General features: G+C 45.3%; 2 protein-coding genes across 2 annotated transcripts in view; one reads left to right on the plus strand and one right to left on the minus strand.

Annotated features, from left to right (window-relative positions):
• CCDC63 (coiled-coil domain containing 63) overlaps positions 1-11176 on the plus strand; it is a 34110-nt gene extending 22934 nt beyond the window's left edge. Inside the window, exons 7-10 of the mRNA XM_053588550.1 lie at positions 1460-1534; positions 6726-6918; positions 7730-7933; positions 9259-11176. Coding sequence (XP_053444525.1) covers positions 1460-1534; positions 6726-6918; positions 7730-7933; positions 9259-9404 — 618 coding nt within the window. The 3' untranslated portion in view covers positions 9405-11176. The remainder of the gene's footprint in view (positions 1-1459; positions 1535-6725; positions 6919-7729; positions 7934-9258) is intronic.
• Positions 10856-19384, minus strand: MYL2 (myosin light chain 2). Its single transcript, XM_053588549.1, has 7 exons — positions 19316-19384; positions 17946-18035; positions 15604-15679; positions 14387-14491; positions 13465-13543; positions 13328-13376; positions 10856-11658 (listed from the first exon to the last, which is right to left on the minus strand). The coding sequence occupies exons 1-7, from the start codon at positions 19316-19318 to the stop codon at positions 11560-11562; spliced, it is 501 nt and encodes a 166-aa protein (XP_053444524.1). The 5' UTR covers positions 19319-19384; the 3' UTR covers positions 10856-11559.
• Between the last annotated feature and the right edge of the window lie 2734 nt (positions 19385-22118).

Here is a 22118-nt window from a genome sequence, read left to right on the forward strand (position 1 = left end):
GTTAAAAAGTATCAGTATGAACCCTAAATCAGAAAGAATCCCACCACCTGGAGATAGAATTGCTTGATCTTTTTGATAGATCTTCTTGCCCTTTTTTCTCTCCTAAAAAGATTGGAAGATTTTCCTGAATTGCCTACATTTTCCAAAATGAAAATTACTTTTCTAATTACAAAGATAACATATACACACCTGTGGGAAAATATAGGCAATTCAGAAAAATATAAGGAAAAAGTAAAAATTACCCCAAGACATTACCAGTGGGAGATAATTAACATTTTGATAACATCGCTTTATGATGTGCACACACACAGATACCCCACACACACACACACACACCCCCAGACACCTAGATGCTTATTTATAGTACTAGGATCATGCTGTTTTGTAAACTTCTTCCCCCAACAGTTTACCATAGGTACTTCCCCAAATCTTCTATGTTCTATGCTCCTTTTAATGGCTTCTGGGAACTCTGGAGTCTCTGTAGTAGAATCACAAAATGGTTCTTCAAAATGCAAATTTCCCAGGCCCTATCTCATACCTACAGGCCTAGATTCTCTGCAGATGGACCAGGAATTTGGATTTTAGCCATAATGTTATTTGAGATCCTTTCCCCCCCGTTGTATAAATGTAGTATCATTGATTTCGCAGATCTCCTGTCAGTAGACATTTGGATTGTCGCTAACTGGGGGCCATTATAAACAAGTTACAACAGTCTTGAGAGTCCACCTTTGCTTGCTTGTTCTATTCTTTCCACAGGACAGATCCCTGGGGATGGAATTGCTCTAAAGATGTGTGTGCCTTTTATATCAGGGCACGTCATTCAAGCCATGTGGTTCTCAAAGCTGGTCTCAGAGCAGCAAAATCAGGACCACCTGGGAACTTGTTAGAAATGCACATTCTGGGGCCCCACCCTAGGCTTACTACATCAGAAACTCTGGGAGTTAGGCCTAGAAATCCGTGCTTTTTACAAGTTTCCAGGTAATTCTGGTTCTTGCTACAGTTTCTTTTCTTCTCTTTGAGCCACACCATGTAGCGCAGTAGCCACTTGTCATGTGTGGGTATTTAAGTTAAATTAATTGAAATTAAAAACAATTAAAAAATTAGTGCCTCTGTGGAACCAGCCATGTTCCAAGTGTTTAATAATCACGTGTGGCTGGTGACTACAGTGTCAGCACAGAGATGACATTGCCACCACCAAAGAAAACCTCTATTGACTATGCTGTTCTAGATAAATATCCAGGAAGGGTAAATCACTGCCCACACCCCATGTACCTCACCCTCCTTTTAATCAAGAAAACATCAGAAAGAGCCTCCGTGGACGTAAGAGGGGCCCAGGGTCTGGGGATCCTTGAAACTGGTAATTTAAATCCATCAACTCCTCAAGGTATAGGCTTTTCTTAAGGTGTGGAGGAAAAGGAGACCCCCACTTTTACTCATGTTCTGATTCTCTCCTGAGCAGAATGAGATCATCCACTTGCAATCCCAGCAGAAAGTATCCCATGATGACAGCCGCTCCATCCTCAGACAGCTGGAGGTAAGAACAGGATGCAAAGAGAGGGATTCAAGAGCCTCCCTTGCCTGTCTGTCTGTCAGGCATTCTGTCAGCTGATTCTCAAGGGCAGAAAGATGTCCACTCCATGACTTGAGACTGGCCTACATCAAATGCATACATGTCCTGACCTTTTGTCACAGGCAGTCTCTGCTACAAGTATTGCAGCAGAATTTCTTCTCTTCATTCATTCTAAAGACTCATCTCCCCAGTTCAGACAGTCTTGTCCAGGCCTTTGGGCCTGTAATTTCATCCCCAATGGGCTCATTCCAGACTTTTTCCTCAGTCTTTCTCTCTCTTTCCTGGCTGTGTTCGGTTCTCAATCATTACTAGTAAGTGTAAACAGGTTTTGGGAGGTTTTTTTGAGACAGTCTCATTTTCTCACTTTGTCGCCCTGGGTAGAGTGTTGTGGCATCATAGCTCATAGCAACCTCAGTCTCTTGGGCTCAAGCAATCCTCTTGCCTTAGCCTCCTGAGTAGCTGGGACTATAGGTGCCCACCACACTATCTTTTAGAGACAGAATCTCACTCTTGCTCAGGCTGGTCACAAACTCCTGAGCTCAGACAATCCACCCGCTTTGGCCTCCCAGAGTGCTAGGATTATAGGCATGAGCCACCATGCTGCCCTCAAACAGTTCTTGAGCATTACTAAGTACTGGGCACTGGGCTAGGTGCTTTGCTTGCACTATCTCACAGAATCCTAATAACAACCCTATGAGACAGGTGTATTTATTACTCCATTTTATGGATGAAGAAACAACATCACAGAGCTGAGATATTGTATGAGCTTTGAACTGTATTCTGCTACAAATAACAGGAACACAAAATGACAGCAGCCTGAACAATACAGAATTTTAAGAAATAAGTCTAAAAATAGGTACTTCAGAGCTGGTATGGTACCATCATATGATGTCATCAATGGCCTACAATCCCTCTATTTTTGTTTTGTCATTCGTAGAGTATGGCTTATATGCCAAGAGTGCCTTACGGTCACAATATAGTTGCCACAGTTCCAGCTATCACATATGCATTCCAAATAGGAAGAAAGTGGAGTAGGAAAAAAGATCTTGCTAGTGAAGTCAGCCAGCTTAAAAGTTCTTTTCTGGGGCTAGGCCTAGAGGCTCATGTTTGTAATCATAGCACTCTGGAAGGCTGAGGCGGGTGAATTGCATGAGCTCAGGAGTTTGAGACCAGCCTGAGCAAGAGCAAAACCCCCTCTCTAAAAATAGTTGGGCATTGTCATGGGTTCCTGCAATCCCAGCTACTCAGGAGGCTGAGGTTAGAGGATCTCTTAAGCCCAGAGACTGAGGTTGCTGTGAGCTATGACTCCACAGCACTCGGGGCAACAAAGTGAGACTCTGTCTCAAAAATATATATATATATTTTCCAGAAGTCTCAGTCAATGACTTCTGTATTTATATCTCTTTGCCCATCCTATTGGAAGAGAAGTTTGAAAATGTAACTTTCAGCTGGTCACATTGCTGCCCTAAATACAATCAAGGTTTTTTTGTTTGTTTTTGTTTTTTGTTTTTATTTTTTGGAGACAGAGTCTCCAACTCCAACCTCCAACTCTTGGGCTTAAGCGATTCTCTTGCCTCAGCCTCCCAGGTAGCTGGAACTACAGGTGCCTACCACAACGCCTGGCTATTTTTTTGGTTGCAGTTGTCACTGTTGTTTAGCAGGCATGTGCTGGGCTTGAACCCACCAGCTTCAGTATATGTGGCCGGCTCCCTACTCATTGAGCTACAGACGCTGAGCCAGAGTTTTGTTATTAATGTATAAGGGGAGAATGGATAGCAAATATCTGGCAATGATACGAACTCAGAGAGTTTGACTGCAAAGTCCTGTTCTAATCTAGCCGGTCCTGGCCTGGGAATTGCGCTCCTGGATCATTTCCCTTCCCTTCTTTGTGCTTTGAGTCCTTGGCATATACCTGGTAGACATTCTCTGTTTGGCCACTGGATGGCAGCAAAGCACATGCTGCCCATTGAGGGCTGGGGCTCAGAGACATCTCCCAGGCTCCTTTTCAGGTCCAAGGGGGCCCTCCCGAAGTTGGGCACATGTTTACAGTCCCATGTAGGCTCAGAGTACCACCCTGAGTCTAGAATCTTGTTGGGGTTGAGACAAAATGACTTCTGACTTGCAAACTGGGGTTTTAGAGAGGCTGCTCAGGCAACTCCAAACATCCCCCCAACCTCTGCCTGAAGTCCTTCCATTAGCTTTTCATTTCTTGGCTTCAGCATGACTTCTGGAGGCTTCTTTTCAAACGCAAATACTCTAATCAGGATAATTTGTCTTGATCGAAGTAGGTTAAAAAATGTTTCTTAGCCCCTGCTACAAATAACTTCCACCTGCTCCATCTTGGAAACATTTTATACACCTCCATTTCGTCATTTCCTTCCTGCTGGGAGAAGTGGTGGGACCAGTTCCATAATAGGAGGGTTTTGCGTAGGAGTTAAGCCACCAGACCCTGGCAGCCTGGGTATGATGCTCACAGAAGTCACTTCCTAACCATGTGACTTTGAGATAGTAACTTAGCCTCTCTGAGCCTGTTTCCTCATTTGTAAAATGGGGATGATAATCACATCTACTTCCTATGCCACAAAGTTTGGATAAAATCATGCCTGTACACGCTTGGCACACTGCAGCACAGAGAGCAATACATGGTAGCAAAATTAGTGTTGTTTATCTTGTAAGTCAGAAAAACTCAAATCACCATTACTCTGTTACTAAATCATTGCCAAAGTTAAGAGTTGAGCTCGAGGTCAGTTGCCCAAATGTGCCCAGTACAGGGAAGCTAAACACCAGTTCACTTTTCTTCTCTGACCTCAATATTCCTCATCCGAAAACTGGGCCAATTGTGAGGCTGAGATGAGATGATTTATATAAAATGCCTGGAATATTTTAGGAGCTGGACATGTATTGCCACATTAGGTTGATCACTGACCTCCTTGTAAAAAAAATTAATACTGAAACTTAAAAACCCACGTGATCTTTTAATGTACCTTTAGAGAGGGCAGCTCTTGCAGTCATATGGGGAATTTGCAGCCCTGGGAACAGAATATTTCAGCAGTCTGAGAGGAAGCCTCCTGATGTGTAGTGGTTGAGAGACTGAGTTCAAAGCCTACTTTCTCTCTCCAGAGCCTCGGTTTCTTTATCTGCAAAATGAGAGTGTGGCCATGGCTGACCTCTTGGGAGCGTTCTTTGGGAGGGCACATGCAATATCTGCTCTGGGGGAACAGAGCCAGGTCATCTAGGGCCTTGTCTACATTTGCAAGCTGAGAATTCAGTGGCACAAGCAGGGACCAGCTGAAAAGCACAGCGTTTCACAGCCCCAATTGCTCATCACAATGACCTGGGAGGCTTTGAAATCCCCTGATGTCCAAGTGACACCTCAGACCAAGTCTGAACCTCTGAGGGTGAGGTGTGGGTTTCCAGGGGATATCAGTGTGGAGACAAGGTGGAGATCCAGGAGACTGGAGGAGGTTCTCAAACTTCCCTATGCCTTTCCCACATGCCTCGGGACCACCTAGAGGCTCGTGAAAGCCTCCAATTCAGTGGGTCTGGTCTGGAGGCCCCAAAATGTGCTTTTCTCACAAGTTATAGGTCAGTGGTTCTCAATCTGTGGGTCGCAACCCACAGGAATTAACTGCGGCATTAGGAAGGTTGAGAACCACTGTTCTAGGTGAAGCTGATACTGCCAGTCTTGGGATCACACATGGAGAACCGCTGGGCTAGGGCAGTATATTTTAAACTATGAATGGTAAAATCCATTAATTTTTAAAAAGTGAGTTAATAGCCCAGCTACAGAGGCTCATGCTTGTAATCCCAACCCTTTGGGAGGCCAAGGCAGGTGGATTGGTGGATCGCTTGAGGCCAGGAGTTCAAATCAGCCTGGGCAAGATAGCAAGGATCCCCCTATCTCTATAAAAGATGAACAAAAACGGGTGGCGCCTGTGGCTCAATGAGTGGGGCGCTGGCCCCATATACCGAGGGTGGTGGGTTCAAACCCAAGCCCTGGCTGAACTGCAACCAAAAAATAGCCGGTTGTGGCAGGCGCCTGTAGTCCCAGCTGCTTGGGAGGCTGAGGCAGGAGAATCGCGGAAGCCCAAGAGCTAGAGGTTGCTGTGAGTCCTGTGACATCATGGCACTCTACTGAAGGCAGTAAAGTGAGACTCTGTCTCTACAAAAAAAAAAAAAAAAGATGAACAAAAACATAGCCAGGCATGGTGGCACACACCTGTCATCCTAGCTACTCAGGAGACTGAGGCAGGAGGATCCCTGGAGCCCAGGAATTCAAGGCTACAGTGAGCTAGGATGATGCCACTGTACTGCAGCCTGGGTAGTAGAGTGAGACCCTGTCTCAAAAAAAAAACAAAAACAAAAACAAAAAGTGAGATAGAACAGAATAGAAAAGAAACTATTTGGGCATTTAATAAGAATATTGATTTGTGAAACTTTAATTTTGTTTTGATAATGTATATATATGTTTGTATGTAGTGAGCTGTAAAATATCTCTTCCTGTGGGCCATTTTTTTTTTAAATGAGTCAACAGCTTTTATTTATTTATTTACTTATTTATTTTTGAGACAGAGTCTCACTTTGTCACCCTCGGTAGAGTGCTGTGGCATCATAGCTCACAGCAACTTCAAACTCTTGGGCTCAAGTGATTCTCTTGCCTCAGCCTCCCAAGTAGCTGGGACTATAGGCGCCCACCACCACACATGGCTATTATTAGAGACAAGGTCTCACGCAGGCTGGTGTTGAACCTGTGAACTCAGGCAATCCACCTGCCTCGGCCTCCCAGAGTGCCAGGATTATAGGCTTGAGCCACCACGCCCCACCTGAGTCAACAGCTTTTAAAAAATGGTATTATTCAGTACACCTGCAGATTCACATACACATATGTAAGTGAAACAAAACTTACAGTAACCAATATTTATCCTTATGACCCTTAATGCACACTAGTATTTCTTTTCTGTTCTTTACTGTTCTATTTTATTTCATTTTTTGAAAATATGATGGAAGCTCATTAAGTTGATCTCATGCACCCCTGAGAAGTTTGAAAACCTGCAAATTTTGGAAACCCCAGCCTCAAAGGGTCCCCTGAGTCCTTTTCCACTGAATGTGTTCCCAAGGGGGCTGACCCATGGTGGGAATTGGGTTCTGCCACCAGGATAAACTGAAGAAGACCACAGAAGAGGCAGACACGTATGAGAGGAAAACCAAGGAGGTCAATAAGACCCTGGAGCAGCTCAAGAACTTGGTGGAGAAGCTGTTTAAAAAGATAAATTGTGACGCCACCAAGATCCTGGTACAGCTGGGGGAGACAGGGAAAGTCACCGACAACAACCTTGCTCAGTATTTTGGTGAGTCAAGTTGGGGCCAGTTAGACTTGGGATCTGTTCTCAGATCTCAGTTTAACTGTCCTCTCCTGCAAGGCCTCCTTCCTCTGCCTCTGTCTCCTCGGAAGCTGTCCCCTCACCACTGTTGTTCCCTCTCATGACCATCCTGTTGTTTGTCTCTTTGTAGATAGCTTGCACTGTCCAAATCTATGAGGTTCCTGGGATCTGACAGCAAGTTTCACATGCAAATATTTGCTGTAGACAGTTGGACAGTGTGAGGTTTATTTTTTTAAAAAAATCCAAAAATCCATATCCAAATTTAGTAGATATGGAATTTATTTTATTATTTTTTTCTGCAGTTTTTTTTTTTTTTTTTGGCTGGGGCCAGGTTTGAACCCGCCACCTCCGGTATATGGGGCCGGCGCCCTACTCCTTTGAGCCCCAGGCACCGCCCTAGATACGGAATTTAGATAATGAACATCCGTATAGTGAGGGATGCCTATATTTATCTGTTCTCTTGTTTAACTTGTCTTTTTCTCCATCCCAACATACACAACTGAAGCTTCATTAGAGCCAGGACTGCGGCCTGTCCTGTATGTATACCTGTGCTCCATACATGCATGAGTCAGATTTTTGCCTCCCCAAGAATCACATTTCACCCCTTAAGAGTGACATCCCTTGAGAATGTCTGGCATAATCCAGGTGAAAACCTGGTCCTTGTAGGAGCCCATAGAGGGGCCCCTGTTCCTTTTCTTCCTGTCCAGCCAGGACAGGACCCCAGGCCCACAGGATGCCATCTCTTGGCAGTCATCTGGTCCTGCTTCTTGTTTTGCAGCCGTCATTGAAAAGAAGACCAATGACCTGCTGCTGTTGGAGTCCTACAGGCGGATCCTGGATGTGGAGGTGTCTGAGACTGACGTCCCACCACCCTTCGTCAACCCTTTCTGGGGTGGCTCTGCCTTCCTCAAGCCCCCGGAACCCATCAAGGTCATTCCTCCCATCCTTGGGCCTGACTCCTTCGGCGACAAGTTGGATGAGGGTGAGTTTTCTTTCTCCTCATTGGTGCAGGGTGCTGTAAACCTGTGCCTTTGGGGCCAGGGATACTGTGTCCAAGTCCTTGAGAGGGTCTACAGGGTTGGCCTCAGTCTCCCTGTCTTGATGGGCCCTCAGGGGCCCATCAGTTCCTTTGCGTACCATCTTGGCTGCGGCCACTTGACATCCTTTATTGGAGGATTTTGCTTCCTATGGTGCAAGGTGACTTGGCCACAGATCTCAGAGCTTAGTTATCCTGTGTATATTTTTTAAATCTCATTGTTTTAAAAGAACCTTGCACTATCTGAATTTTGCAAACTGGCAAGTATGTCAGAGAGAGAGAGTTGGGGAGTGGGGGATAGATGAGGAAGAAAGTTGAGAGAGGAGCCTGAGAGCAAGGGAAGGAGGGAGGTGACTAGATTATATATATAGAAACAGAGAGGACATATAAGCCAACTGTTAGAGCAGATATTTCTGGATGGTAGCTTGCAGAGAACTTTGCATTTCTAAGTTAGACAATTCTGTATTGTTTAGCATTTTCTTATACAATGATCTTGCATGACTTTAATAATCAGAAAAAAATCAAGTTTTGAAAGGCTGCCCCCACTTCTCTGAGCAGCATTTCAAGTGTTCCCAGGATGGAGAGAGCCCCCCAGCACACATAGACCGCACACACAGCTCCACCTAGCACAATTCCCTTAGCCCTTTGGATTTCCTAAAAGGGCGGGGCTCTGGATGGGGTAGGGTGGGGCACAGCTGTTGGTAAAGCTATCCTTACGAGATCATGAACTTACAGATAGTGTCTTCACTTGTGTTCAAAAGAATGTTGGTAAATGTATGTTCTTTTTGCTCCCTACCCCCTATGGCTTGCAGGTATGAATTAGAAGAGGGGCTGCTTCTGGGTAGATAAGTTAGGAAAAGGGGGCCCCCTCTGAATAGGCATGGTTTCACAGTCAAGTAGGGCTAGATTTCAGCCCATCCATTCACCTCTTTTCTCTACGTGTCCTTGTGCAGTGCACACCCTAGATAACTGTACATGGTGGCTCTATGTCCTTTATATTACACCAGACATCCTTTGCATCCTTGTCTGGGGGAAAAAAGCAGTCATTGTCTGGGCATCCCAGAAAAGTACACTTCTGTTTACCCTCCCCACCCTGAAAGCTGAAAATTTTCACAACTCTACTCTCAGCACTGTACAGGGATGTCAAACCAGGCTTGGGCATCCTTGCCTTGGGCAACCATGAACAAGACAAAGGGACTCAGTCTCTGGGAAGGAAGCCCTAGTACTAGGTTTGATTTCCAAACACCTCACACAATCTCGTCTCGGTGCAGTTGACCAGCCGCTGGACCACAGCAGCCTTCGGCAGCTGGTAATCGACAGTTACATTTTGAAGGAGTCTCGTAAGGACACACGCTTTGACAGTCTGCCTGCAGAAAAGGCGGATGACGTGAGGTCCAAGAAGAGGTTAATGGTGTGAGATGATGGGGCCGCATTTATACCACAACCATAAATAATAAATGTTTTGTTCAATAACCTCAGTGCCTTTTCACACTCATTGCCAAAGCCTGGGGTAGTGGGCGCCACCTCAGGGATGGCGTCTAAGAGCAAGAGGTGTCGGGCTCAAAAGTGGGCATTGGAGGCAAGAATTGTGTGACCCCTGAGAACTTTTGTGATGGTGACTGGCACAGGTCCCCCTTTATCAGGGTCCACAAGATAATGCAGGGAGGAGCTCAGTGTAGGGGCTACATTGGAGCCAAAATATTGATCTGAGACCCCAGAATCACATGGAGTGTGGTAAACACAGGCAGGCAGGCACTACAGAGCCTCTGTGCGTGTCTTTGTCTCTGTCCCCTCTGTGGGTGAGTGTGCCACTGAAGAGCGTCTACCTCCCCAGGGCCCCAGGTATCAGGTTTGTGGCCAGGTCTTCCTGGAAGCATATGGGAGGCTGCAGGGCTGTGGGTCATCACAGGATGAGGGTCGTACTGGGTCATAAGCATAGGGGCCCTGACTCTCTGGGTCCCTGCCCACCCAACTTACTTTGAAAGGGGCCCCAGTTGGCAGCAATATTGAAAGCTTGACCCTTAGTGCCTCCTGAAGGTTGTGGCTGTTGTTATCTAGAGCCTTAAAGACTCTCTTGGTTCTGGCTCCTCTGCCCCTTCCTTCCTTCTTTCCATGCGAGCCCAGATCCACTCCCACACCCAGTTCCAGCTCTTTTGTCCCAGGAAGGCATTAACTTGGGCTATTTTCTAGGTTATCAGAATTCTTTTAAAAGCTCAGAGCGCCCAATGCCCCCTTTCTACTTCTTGGTTTTCCTTTGGGGGATGTCTCCACCCACCTGCCAGCTGTATAGTTTGGGAGGGAGCAGATTTCAGCCCCAGCATGAGGGTTGGTCATGTGTCCCAATCACAGCATCCTTAGTGACTGGTCTGTGTTAGCTCTGGTATCAGAGAGACCCCAGGAGGCTCTGCTCTGATGTTTGTGTTGGGCTGGGTGAGGGAAGGGTACCCTCTTTCCACTAGTATTGCTGAGAGGTTAGAAGGGAGCCAAGAGCTGCTGGCAGCCTTTTTGTCATCAATGTGAGCACAGCAACATGAACAAAAGCAGAGCAGTAGAGAGGCCACGTTTGAGGTCCTGAATGCAGCTGTGCCTGAAGCCCTTGAACTTCTCAGTTATATGACTCAATTTGTCATATAAGTTGGGATTCTTGTAACCATTAGAGATCTGAATGCTTCAGCCATGATTTTGGTCACTCAAAATCAAGGATTCATTCATATCCAGGCCTAGACCCCAGAGAGGGTCTAGAAATCAGAACCCATCCTGAAATTTGCCAGGAAAGAGTACAGACAGCTTCTGCTTTATCTGAAACTAGAAATCAACCTCTTATGATTAGCAGATGTGATTTTTGTTAAATGAGTCACATTCTGAGGATGAGTGTGAGGCTATCTCCTTTACTGTGGGGCCCATGTTAACATACCTATGGGAGAAACATCCTGGTGGTGTCCCAAAGGAAAGGATGTCATGGATGCTAAGCCCTAGACATGATCAAGTTTGTTGGAAGAGAGGGCTGTTGTCATCTAGTTAACATTCCAGAAAATGTGGTCCTCAAGAGAAACAGTCCTGAGTGGCTGCAAAGGTCTATTTTAAATAAAGAGTTACTAAGATTCAGCAATAGTAACGATAGCAGGGTCATTACTAGTTTATATGCTGTTTTTGCTTTTCTTAGTCAAAGGGCTTGTCCCTGTCAGAGGATCATCATGACCACATACACAACCTCTTTTTTATTTGAACATGGGCTGTGGGTGGATTTTCATCTGCAGTACATGTGGCCACATGGTATCTCTGTAGTATAAGCCACCCAAATTGCAAAGAAGATAGTGGTGGATAAATGGGGGTAGCTACAAGGCTAATACCCTGTTTTCCCGAAAATAAGACAGTGTCTTATTTTAAGGTGTGCTCCCAAAAACGTGCTAGGTCTTATTTCAGGGGACGTCTTATCTTTCCTGTAAGCAGGTCTTACTTTCGGAGGATGTCTTATTTTCGGAAAAACAGGGTAGGTCAGAGGTACAGCAGAGAGTGAGGAGGGCAGAGCCCACCCTATAAAGATGAGCCCAAGATGGGGTGGTGATCCTGTTTTAGTCCTTCTCTTCTCCATGGGTGATGATGTGCACCAGATTTTTATAGTCCAAGCTGCCAGTCACATCAGGGGGGAAGGCGTTGAACATCTGGTCAACCTGCAATCAACCAACAGGATGTGCTGAGGATGAGGGGAGGAGAACCATGGGGGCAGGGCCAAGTGGAGAGGCAGCTGGAGCAGGGGAAGTGTGGGGATGGCCACTCAGAGCCCCTCCAGGGAAGGACTTGTTTCCTAAGGTCATGCCCTATTGGGGGCAGCCAACAGTGACCTGATCAGTGTGAGTGTACACAGGCCCAGCCACCTCTTCCAACCTGGGACTTCTCAGAAGGGCTATGCCAGCCCCTCACTTTCTGGGGTATCGACCATGGCTATCTTTGAGCCTGAAACTTGGTTCAGTGTCTCCCTCTATTCACTCCTCCTTCCCTGCCTTCCTTCCCCAGGCACTGATTCCAAGGCCCCTCCCAAGTAAATATCCTGCAGGGATGTCCTGGAAACCTACCAAGCAGGGATCACGAATTCACGTGTTCCAAGGGAGCTGGTCAGTTTATGTAAGGGAGAAAGATGGGCCCGATGGTTACTGTGGCTAAATGGAGACACATGGCCCATATTCAGAGGTGGCAGCTGCTCAGGGCCAGCTACATGGGGCCACATGGGCAAGGAGGTCAGAAATCTAGATTTTTTTTTTTTTACATGCAGTTTCCCCATTTAAAAAGTATTGGCTAGTTATTTAAAAAATATATATATATATATAGGCTGTTACTAGTTAACACGTATATTGCCCTAACTACTTGTCAGCAGTTTAACACAGATTAACCCATTGGATCATCACAATATACTATAAGGTAGGTTCCAATATTATCCCTCCTTTACAGATGAGGAAATTGAGGCACAGAGAGGTTAAGGAGTTTGTCCACACAGCTGGCAGGTGAAGGCAGTTCTTTTAACTGCTTGAGTCTTGGTAAGAGGTAAATCTAAATACAAATTTTAGTAAAATATGGAACTTGGAAACAGGCCTGAGAGATTACACAGGGACTATTTTAAATAAATTCATTAAAGGTCACTAATAAGGTCAACAGGACCATCACTTGCTCATGTAGAACCTTTGGAAAATTACCAAAGGTTCCCCTTCTTCTAGACATGTTATTGCACCTGCCAGAAAAATTTCAAGAGAACCTCCATAGCTGACCATCTCCCTACATTGACCACCTCCTTAAGTTGACCTAATTTTCATAGACAAGGCATACACCACATTTGTTACAATCCCTTGGATAGTCAACTTACAGTGGTTCTGCTGTATACTAATTTTTAAAAAATTATAACAAGACACTGCCACCTGCTGGAAACACTATTGCAAAAATATACAGTCTATGATGAATTTTATGAGACTGGCACCCCAGAGAGTTGTGCAGTGCACAACTTAGACAACTGTATGTGGTGGCCCTTCACGCCACAGTAAACTGATGCTCTGACCAGGTCTCTATGCATTGTGCGGAAGGCAGAACCTGGAGATGGAGAGACCTGGCCTTGAACCCAGGTTCTGGCATTTAGCACTGGTGTTGATATTTTTGACAAGTGACTTTACTTCCCTGGGCCTCAGTTTTCCTCTCTATAAAATGATAATATTAGTCCCTACCTCACAGGGTGATTGAAAGAATGAGTCAAGTTTCAATAAATGATAGCTGGTTCTTTCTCACAGGGTATCAGAGGTGATTTGGACAAGGGGGGGAGATGGAACCCCCTGGAGAGTGGCTAAAAGACCTTATTACCTCCTCCTTGGAAAATCTATCTGCCTGCGTGGTCAGCATTTCCCGAACGCTGCAGAGAGAGAGAAGCAGGTGTTGGTGTCAGGTGTATATGGTGGGGGGAGCAGGGAATCCCCCTCCTCCCTACAGACCCCACTCACTAATCAGCCTTCAGCACCCCTTTGCCTTCAGGATCAAACACTTTGAATGCATTGAGAATGGTCTCCTCGGGGTCTGCTCCTGAAACAGCAAACAGAATTTATGAGTGCCATGGGTGGCTGGGAACCCAGGGCACCCCAAGTGGCAGGGCCCAAGTTCCCCCAGAGAACAAGGGGCAAGAGCAAGACTGCCTTGCTTGGAGGAAAACTTTGCCTTCCTCTGAGCACTTAGCCTCAGTATTGTGGAAGGTCAAACATGACTTAGAGTTAGAAAGACTGAGCTCTGAATCCTAACCTTGGCACTTGCCTCAAGACGAGTGACTTTCTGAGCCTCAGTTCCCCATCTCTATACTGGTGATAAGACCAGAACCTACCTCCTAGGTGCCGCTAAATGAGCTAATGCACGTAAAGCTTAGAATGAGTCCTGGCTTAGGCTAAACCTTGGAGAAATGTTAGTTACTATTTTTAGCCCCCTTTTTTTTTTGACAGAATCTTGCTCTGTCACCCAGGCTAGAGTGCTGTTACATCATTATAGCTCACTGCAACCTTAAACTCCTTGGTTAGAGCTATCCTGCCTCAGCCTCCTGAGTAGCTGGAACTACAGATGCATGCCACAATACCCAGATTCTTTTTCTTTCTTTCTCTCTCTCTCTTTTTTTTTTTTTTTAGTAGAGATGCGGGGTCTCACTTTTGCTCAGGCTGGTCTGGCCTCAAATGATCCTCCTGCCTTGGCCTCCCCAGGTGCTAGGATTATAGGCATGAGCCACCATGCCCAGCACTGTTTTTATTCTTTTTTCCAGTGGTACTTTGTGTCCTTAAAGGCTGTTAATCTTCTGCCAACCCCATCTGTTCTTAGTACCTTTATTCATGTCCAAAGGTAAAGACACACACACACACACACACACACACACACACACGAGCTTACCTTTAAGTTTCTCACCAAACATTGTCAGGAAAACAGTAAAGTTGATTGGACCCGGAGCTTCCTTGAGCATTTCATCAATTTCTTCATTTTTCACATTCACACGCCCTAGGGCAGAAAACACACACTTAGAGACTCTGAGCTGGTAGAGAAATAGCCACTAGGACACTGGCATTTGTTCCTGTTATTCCACATTAAGGAATCTAGTCTAAGAATAATCAGAGATGGGCGGACAGAGACGAGGATCCATGTGAGAAGATGTTCTTGACAGTGTTAGTTATAATAACCAGATGACTGGATCCAACTCAAACATCTGATGTGAGGAGAGGTTATTTTTAAAGTTATTTTTTTAAGTTATTTTTAAAACAGTATCTTCAGAACTGGGAACATTTTATAGAGATATTTTACTTGAATGGGAAACATTCATATTGTAAATTAGCCCTTTTCTGTTGGAGGTGGGAGAGACTTGTCAGCATCCCCCGAGGGAAATTTTTCAATTTATACCTGCCATAACTCATAGCCTCAGAGATTCTGGTATACCTGCTCTAATCCTGCCATAAGCCCACTTTCGTGCAAATTAGAAAAAGCCACCCCTTCTTAAGACAATTTGTATTTTAAGAATAAATGTCAATAGTGTAGTTCCCTATAGAATTGTGCAGTGTACAACCTGTGCAGCTGTGTATGATGGCCCTTAGTTCTAAGGGTGGGAGTTGGTAGTGGTAGTGGGTGGTAGATTGGACATGTTTATCTTTAAAAAGCTCCATGTACTCATGCTCATACTGTTAAGATGATACATTTAAAAAGGTGAATTCAAAATTGAATGATTTTAATTATTTAAAAAACCCAAACCAGATATTGGATGTGCCTAGAAAGACTCAGGAAAGAGACTGAAATGTTAACAGTACAGTATGACCTTGTGGATAATGTTTTCTCCTTTATACTTTTCTGAATTTTTCTAAATTTTCTACTGAGAGCTGGCGTTGCATTCAAAATTACACCAAAAAATTGCTTCAAACAAAAAAATACGTGAAGACACCCAAAGACTAAATATTTCTTTCCCATCCTCTAAAATTTATCTTAAAGGCCAGCTACAGTTGAGCCCTTTTGTTAGAAAATGGCATACTCTTGAATTTTTTGGATGGTCCCATCTATTGCTTCTCCTGGGTGTGGGGTAAGGAAACCCTCATGCTGGGTGAGGGGGGCTTGAAGGGGCGACGTACCAAGAGCAGCAAAGGTGTCTCTCAGATCGTTCTTGTCAATGAAGCCGTCCCTGTTCTGGTCCATGATGGTGAAGGCCTGGGAAGGGAGGTGATTTGCTGGTCAACTCGGGAGAAACTAGGCACAGTTGCGAAGAGGTTGGGCCAAGGACCAGGAGAAGTGAGATTCTGGGATCTTCAGGGAGCATCACAGGGTGTTAGATCAAGAGTCAACAATTGAAAATAGCCTGGTAGGGCGGCGCCTGTGGCTCAGCGGGTAGGGCGCCGGTCCCATATGCCGGAGGTGGCGGGTTCAAACCCAGCCCCGGCCAAAAAAAAAAAAAAGAAAATAGCCTGGTAGTTGCTCCAAATGAAAGGCCTGGTGTTACTCTATGCCCCAGCAATTCCACTGCTAGGTGTATACCCACAAGACCTGAAAACATATATCCACATAAAAGCCTGTACTCAAATGTCTATAGTAGAATTATTCATAATAGCCCCAAACTGGAAACATGCCCATCAATTCATGAAAGGATGAAAAGAATGTAGCCTGTCCATGCAATGGAATATTATTCAGCAATAAAAAGGAAGGAAATTCCGACACATGCCACAACGTAGATGAACCTTGAAACATGATGTGAAAGAAGCCAGGAACTAAAGGCCACACATTGTACAATTCCACTCCTATGGGCTATCCAGAATAGGCAAATCCATCGAGACAGAAAATGGATTAGTGGTTTCCAGGAGCTGGGGGAGGGAGGGCTAGGAAGTAATTGCTGATGGGTCTCTGGTTTCCTTTGGAGGTGATGGAAATGTTCTGAAATTAGATAGTAGTAATGTTCGTGAGTCTACTTAAAATCATTGAATTGTACACTTTAAAAAAGTGAGTTATACTGTATGTGAATTATGTTTCTATAAAGCTTTTTTTTTTTTTTAAGTTAAAAACCGGGGTTTCATCTGGCTTCCCCACTTCCAAGCCTGGAACCAATGATCCTCTCCAGCTCCCAGGAGACTCCCAGAACTTTATAAATGCCTGAATATTTTACAGATGAGGTTTCTTGGTTACATTCTTTTGAGTTCTTTGCTGCAGCTGGTTCCTGAAAGTCTTTGTACCCTCTGCCCCCACAACACACACACCCAGCAGCTGATCTCATTCCAGAGTCTGGGGCAGAGTGAGGAGAAGAGGTGGGTGTAGCTTTCTCCCTGGAAAATGACTATTTCAAGTTCTGATATGACACTTGTCCCAGGAATTTCTCTTTCCCTGGTGGCCTATGGGATATGGAATTCCTGCAATCTGACTGCCAATGGAGACAAAAGGTGCAGGTATTCATGTCCTTTTGGGAGGTCCCAAATGTTTTCCCCCTTGATAGCAAACACACTGGCCTCTTTAGCATAGCTGTGACACATTTTCCTCTGGAGGGTCAAATGGGAGTATGGATGACTCAGTGCGAGCCCTCACACCTGCTGGAAAATTAATTCAGAATCTGTCCTTCCAAGCCCATAGGCAGTGGCTTACCTTTGGCTAATTTGTACTTAAGTTTGCTTAATAAGGCACATTCCCATCAAATGTGACAGGGTTTCGTCCTGGCTGGTGTTCAATAATAGAAGATTTAAAATTTTGAAAAGGCAAGAAATACTGCCTTTTACTTCATAGATTGCAAAAAAAACACAAAAACTTAACTATTAATATGCAATGTTGATGGAAATGTAAGGAAAAATCACTCTCTTCTGGGGGCTGATGGGAGGAGGAATTAGTGCAGTGATTCTGGAGGGCAATTTGGATCAGCAGTTTTTCTTGGTTTTAGCTTTTTTTGTTTGTTTGCTTTTTCAGTTCCTTTGACTCAGAAATTCTGCTTTTAGGAATTTACCACAAGGATATAACCAGAGATATGAGCAAAGAGGTGTTATTTATAATAGTAAAACCCGACTAACAAGTGTAACATCCAACCAGAGGAAATGGTTTAAATAAATGATAGAAAGTTTGATGCTGAATTTCTTAAAGAAAAATATTCAGGTACTAATCAGCAGGCTTAAAAGATTGTAATGTTGTTTAATAAGTATACAAATAGATAACAAGAATAACTTAAAGGTACATATGAAAATGTAAACGAATTATCTCTGGGTAGTAGAATTGTAGGTGGTTATTTTCTTCTTTGTGTTTTCCTGCAAAATTTTGGATAATCAGTGAAAGTTATTAGAAATGATTTCCTTAAAAGGTTCACATACAGATTCAGACTGAATTTGGGATTGTTTGGAAATAGAGACATCCAATCAAAAGGCCCCTGCTGGGAATATGGGACAAAAGGAAGGTTCTCTCTAACAGGTGGGGTTTCTATTCCGGTGGATGATTAAGCAGCTGCACCCACCTCCTTAAATTCCTGGATTTGGGTCTGTTCGAACATGGAGAACACATTGGAGTTGGCGCCCTCTGCTCTCTTCTTGGCTTTCTTAGGTGCCTGGGGAGGAAAGACCGTTGGTTAGCAGAGTCAAAGGCTGGGAATTAGAAAACTAGGTCAGGCCCCCTCTCTGGGCGCGTTAGCCCATCTTGCAGGGCTCCGCGGCTCATCTGTGAAATGGGTGATGGTGCTCACACAATGATGCTGGAGGGAGAAAAGGACGAAACATCAAGCTTCTCCATCACCCTGCTCCTGGTGGATCCTAGGAGACCATGGGTCTTACAGTGTCTGCTTTGCAAATGAGGAAGGAAGGGGTGCAGGTACGTCTTTGGATATGGAGCCCACACCTCTGGATCAGTCCCCAGCAGGGTCCAGCTGCTTTTGTTCCAGGGCATTTCACAAAAAGCTTAGTAATGCACAGGAGGAGAATTGATTGGAAAGAGTCAGGCTTGCTAAGCCGTGATGCACGCCAAGACGAAAGGACGGTTTTTCAGGGTGTTAAAATCCAACTGCTCTCCCACTCCACAACTTTCCCTCAATTCAGATGGCAGTGAAATCTCCTCTCTAAATGCTTTGTCCTTGCACCATGTCAACAGTGCAGAGAAGAGTGAGGTAACCTTTCTCCCCAAACCCACTTCTCCCTGAGTTTAAAAAACAGCAAATGTTTAAGCACTGTACAGACATTGCTATTATTTTGTTTAATTCTCATAACTGCTCTGTCTCATCAATGCTATTATTGCTATGCCCATGTTACAGGAGAGTAGAGAGTAGACAACAGGCTCACACAGGTTGGATCACTTGCCTGAGGTCTCACAGCCACAAAAAGGCAGAGCTGGAGTGGAACTTGGGCATCCTGATTCCAAAGTTCACGCCCCTAACTTCTCTCTTGTGCTGACCCTGGTTTGGGGACTGTCTGCTTTGGGAGCGGGACACCTAACCAAACATCACAGAAAGAAAGGTTTTTAATTTGCAAGTTCAAAAGGTAAAAACAAAAAGATTCTTTTCCCCAGCTGCCTGAACAAGAGAAAAGAATTACAGTTTGATCCTTAAAAGCATTCAATCCCATTTTGCAAGCCCTGGGAGTTATTGATTCCTCAAGAGGTCAGTAGACAAGCCATAAAAAAGCCAACTCTCTTATTTTGTTTTTGTGAGTCCCCGGGAGCTGCTGTTATTTGTGGCCTATCAAGGCATTGATTGGGGTTCCTCTCTGTGCACACAGCCCATGGTGCTTTTTCCACAAGGAGCTGGAGGCCTGGAAAGCCACCTTGCTTCCCCCTCTGCTAAGGTCCTTTGCTTGTAGGTGGCTTCCCCTTGTCACCCACCGGCATCATGCTACTCACCATGGTAGAAGGGACCCAGCACTGCTTTCCGAGAAGAATTCCACACGCCACCCAGCCCTCCTCAGCCTGGGAACAATAAATACTTCCTCCTTGTGTTTAAAAATAACCCCATGACCACTTTTGGCAGTAATAGGTAAGGCGGACACCACCTAAGCACACATACCCCCCCCCACCATTCCATGCCGTTCTTCTGAAGTAAGAGCAGTTCACTCGTCACTGGGTGACACGTGAGCCCCCAAAAGGCATTCAAGGTTAAAGAGACAGCGGCTGGGTCACGGTCATGGGGAGAGAGACTGTGCACTTTCTGCAGCACATTTGTGCTTGTCAGTTTTGAGAAAGAAAATGGCAGGGAGAAGAAACTGGGAAAATTCTCTGGTTCCCCACTGAGGCCCACTGCAGGCCTTTGCATTTGCAGGGCCCTGTTCCTAGAACATCTTTCCTTGCAGTCAGTGGCGTGGCTCTTTCCCTGACCTCCTTCACCACACCTGTGCTCAACTGTCACCTGTGTGAGGCCTTCCCAGCCATCCTATTGAAAATAGTCCTTCTTTGTTTTGTTTTTCTCCTTGGCATTTGTCACTTTCTAACACACAATGCAGTGCACTTGCTTATTTTGATCAATGTAAGTAGATGGTCAGCTGGCGAGGACAGGTTCCTCTTCAGTTTCCTTCACCATCATCTCCCCAGAAGTAGGGAGATTCTTAAATATTTGCTGGATGAGTGAAGAAATGACAACTCTCATTTACTGAGTACTCTCTATGTACCAGGCACTGTCAGGCACACCCTCACATTTAATTTTCCAGTCACCTGAGGGGTAAGGAGCACATGATCATCTGTGCCCTCATTTGGCAGATGAGGAAAACAAAGGCTCAGAGAGGTGAAGTGAGCTGCCGAGGGTCACACAGAGGTGGGGGTGGGAGTGGACCGATCTTGAGATCCATTAGTCTGCAGAGTCCAGGCTCTTAAAGGGCCTTGAAAATAGCAGCTTGCTCTTCAAACGGAAGGCATTCATTCTTATTTAATACTCTTTCCCAAGACAGCTTTGGGTTTCAGGGAGCAAGACTTCAGGGCTTAGAATCATCATGGAAGAGGACCATGCTCTCGCCCCTCCCTGCTGGCGTGGACATGGACACCAGGCTGATGGCTGGAACAGCATCCATTCCCCTGGAGCCCTGCTAAGTGCTGGCTGCTAAGGTAGCTCAGGGGAAACAGTGCAAAGCCACAAACTTCCTGCCCTCATGGAGCTCACATGCAAGGGGAAGATGTGCAAAAAGAAAATAAATAAATGCATAATGCAGATTATTACAGGCAGTGGTAAACATTATGTGAGGATAAAAAGTGGTAGCCCATGTCAGCTGCCTCAGATGGGGTCAGGGTGGGTCCCTCTGAGCAGAGACTGTGAAGGGGGCTCCTGGCAGTGGGGAACGACAAAACCCTCAATGAAAGACGAATTTGGAGTCTTTGAGGAAAAGAAGGGCCCATGGGGCTGGAATTTTCTAGAACGTAAAAAAAGAAATCAGTTTTTTTATTAGGTTTTCTGGAGGGTGAAAGGAGGTGAGGCCCAGGCAAGCCATCAGTAATTGGTAGCTATCACTCACTTCCTTTCTCAGTTGGAAAGAAAAGTCTCAATTTGGGGACACACAAACCAAAGGGCTATTTATTGCTGTGACAAAAAAGACATTTTTTTTTTCTCTCTCTAGTCACACTTGGGTTAGAATTACTCAGGAGCCCCTTCTAATGGAATGTTTAATAACAAAAGATGTGTTTTCACATGTATGCCCACACAAGTGTGCATACACATATGTGGGCACACACAGGCAGGCGCGCACGTGCACACTCATGCATGCATGCAGAGTCTAAAACACACCCATGCACATGTGTCTATGCACAGAGGCATGACATCCACATACATGCACACAAGTCAAGAGGAGCTTTTCTGTCCAAGAGTCTCTGACAACACCAGAATAAACGTTTCTTTAGCTAATAGGCACACCATGGATTTTCATTAAAACACTATGTGAGCAGTCAGTAGCTATAAATGGCCAAGTGCAAAGGTTGTTTCAGCCACAGCAGATGAGGAGAAGGCATGCTGGGGGTGGGGAGCCCCTGGTCAGTGGTTAGGATGGGCTCATGCCCCACAGAGGCAGGTGGATGTACACGTGTGTCCCTGAGGGGCATCTGTACAGCTGGGCCTAGGAAAGAGGTTCTACCCTGTTTCCCCGAAAATAAGACAGTGTCTTATTTTAAGGTGTGCTCCCAAAGATGCACTAGGTCTTATTTTCAGGGGACGTCTTATCTTTCCTGTAAGTAGGTCTTATTTTTGGAGGATGTCTTATTTTGGGGAAAACAGGGTAGAAGGGTAGTTCTGGCTGGATACTGACAGGTGTGGGGTGTCAAACAGGGCACTAAAGCTCTTAGGACCTCAGTTTTCTCATCCGGAAAATGGAGACCATAATAGTACACACTCCCATAAGGCTGTTGGGAGGGTTGAGTAAGATTGTGTCGGGGATTCTGGGAATGTGGTGACCTGAATAGGGCACAGAGCCCTGGGGCTTCTGGGATTTGGGGCCCACAGTCTGTGGTTTGGCCCTTGGGCTCTGTTGGGAGAACTAGAGACCCAAAGTCTCCTCCCTACCCCTGTCAATGGGTTGGTTTGTCCCTGGGGACCCCCAAGACTAAGGACAAGGCCTTGAGTGTGGAGAATCCAGGAAGAATTGGGGTTTGGTTTTACGTAAGACTTCAGGGGTATATTTCAGTCTCCACCTCAAGAGTGCACGTGAAGGAGGTAAGTGCATGGGCTGGGACT

Source organism: Nycticebus coucang, chromosome 4, assembly GCF_027406575.1.
Source record: "Nycticebus coucang isolate mNycCou1 chromosome 4, mNycCou1.pri, whole genome shotgun sequence".
Classification (NCBI taxonomy): domain Eukaryota; kingdom Metazoa; phylum Chordata; class Mammalia; order Primates; family Lorisidae; genus Nycticebus; species Nycticebus coucang.

Bases quoted from the DNA above. Each gene is read 5' to 3' on its own strand.
- MYL2 (XM_053588549.1), bottom strand. The intron at 15,680-17,945 runs GTGGGTGCAGCT...CTCCCTTCCCAG, and splicing joins AAATCCAGGAATTTAAGGAG to GCCTTCACCATCATGGACCA. The intron at 13,377-13,464 runs GTGAGTGGGGTC...CTCTCTCTGCAG, and splicing joins GGGGTGCTGAAGGCTGATTA to CGTTCGGGAAATGCTGACCA.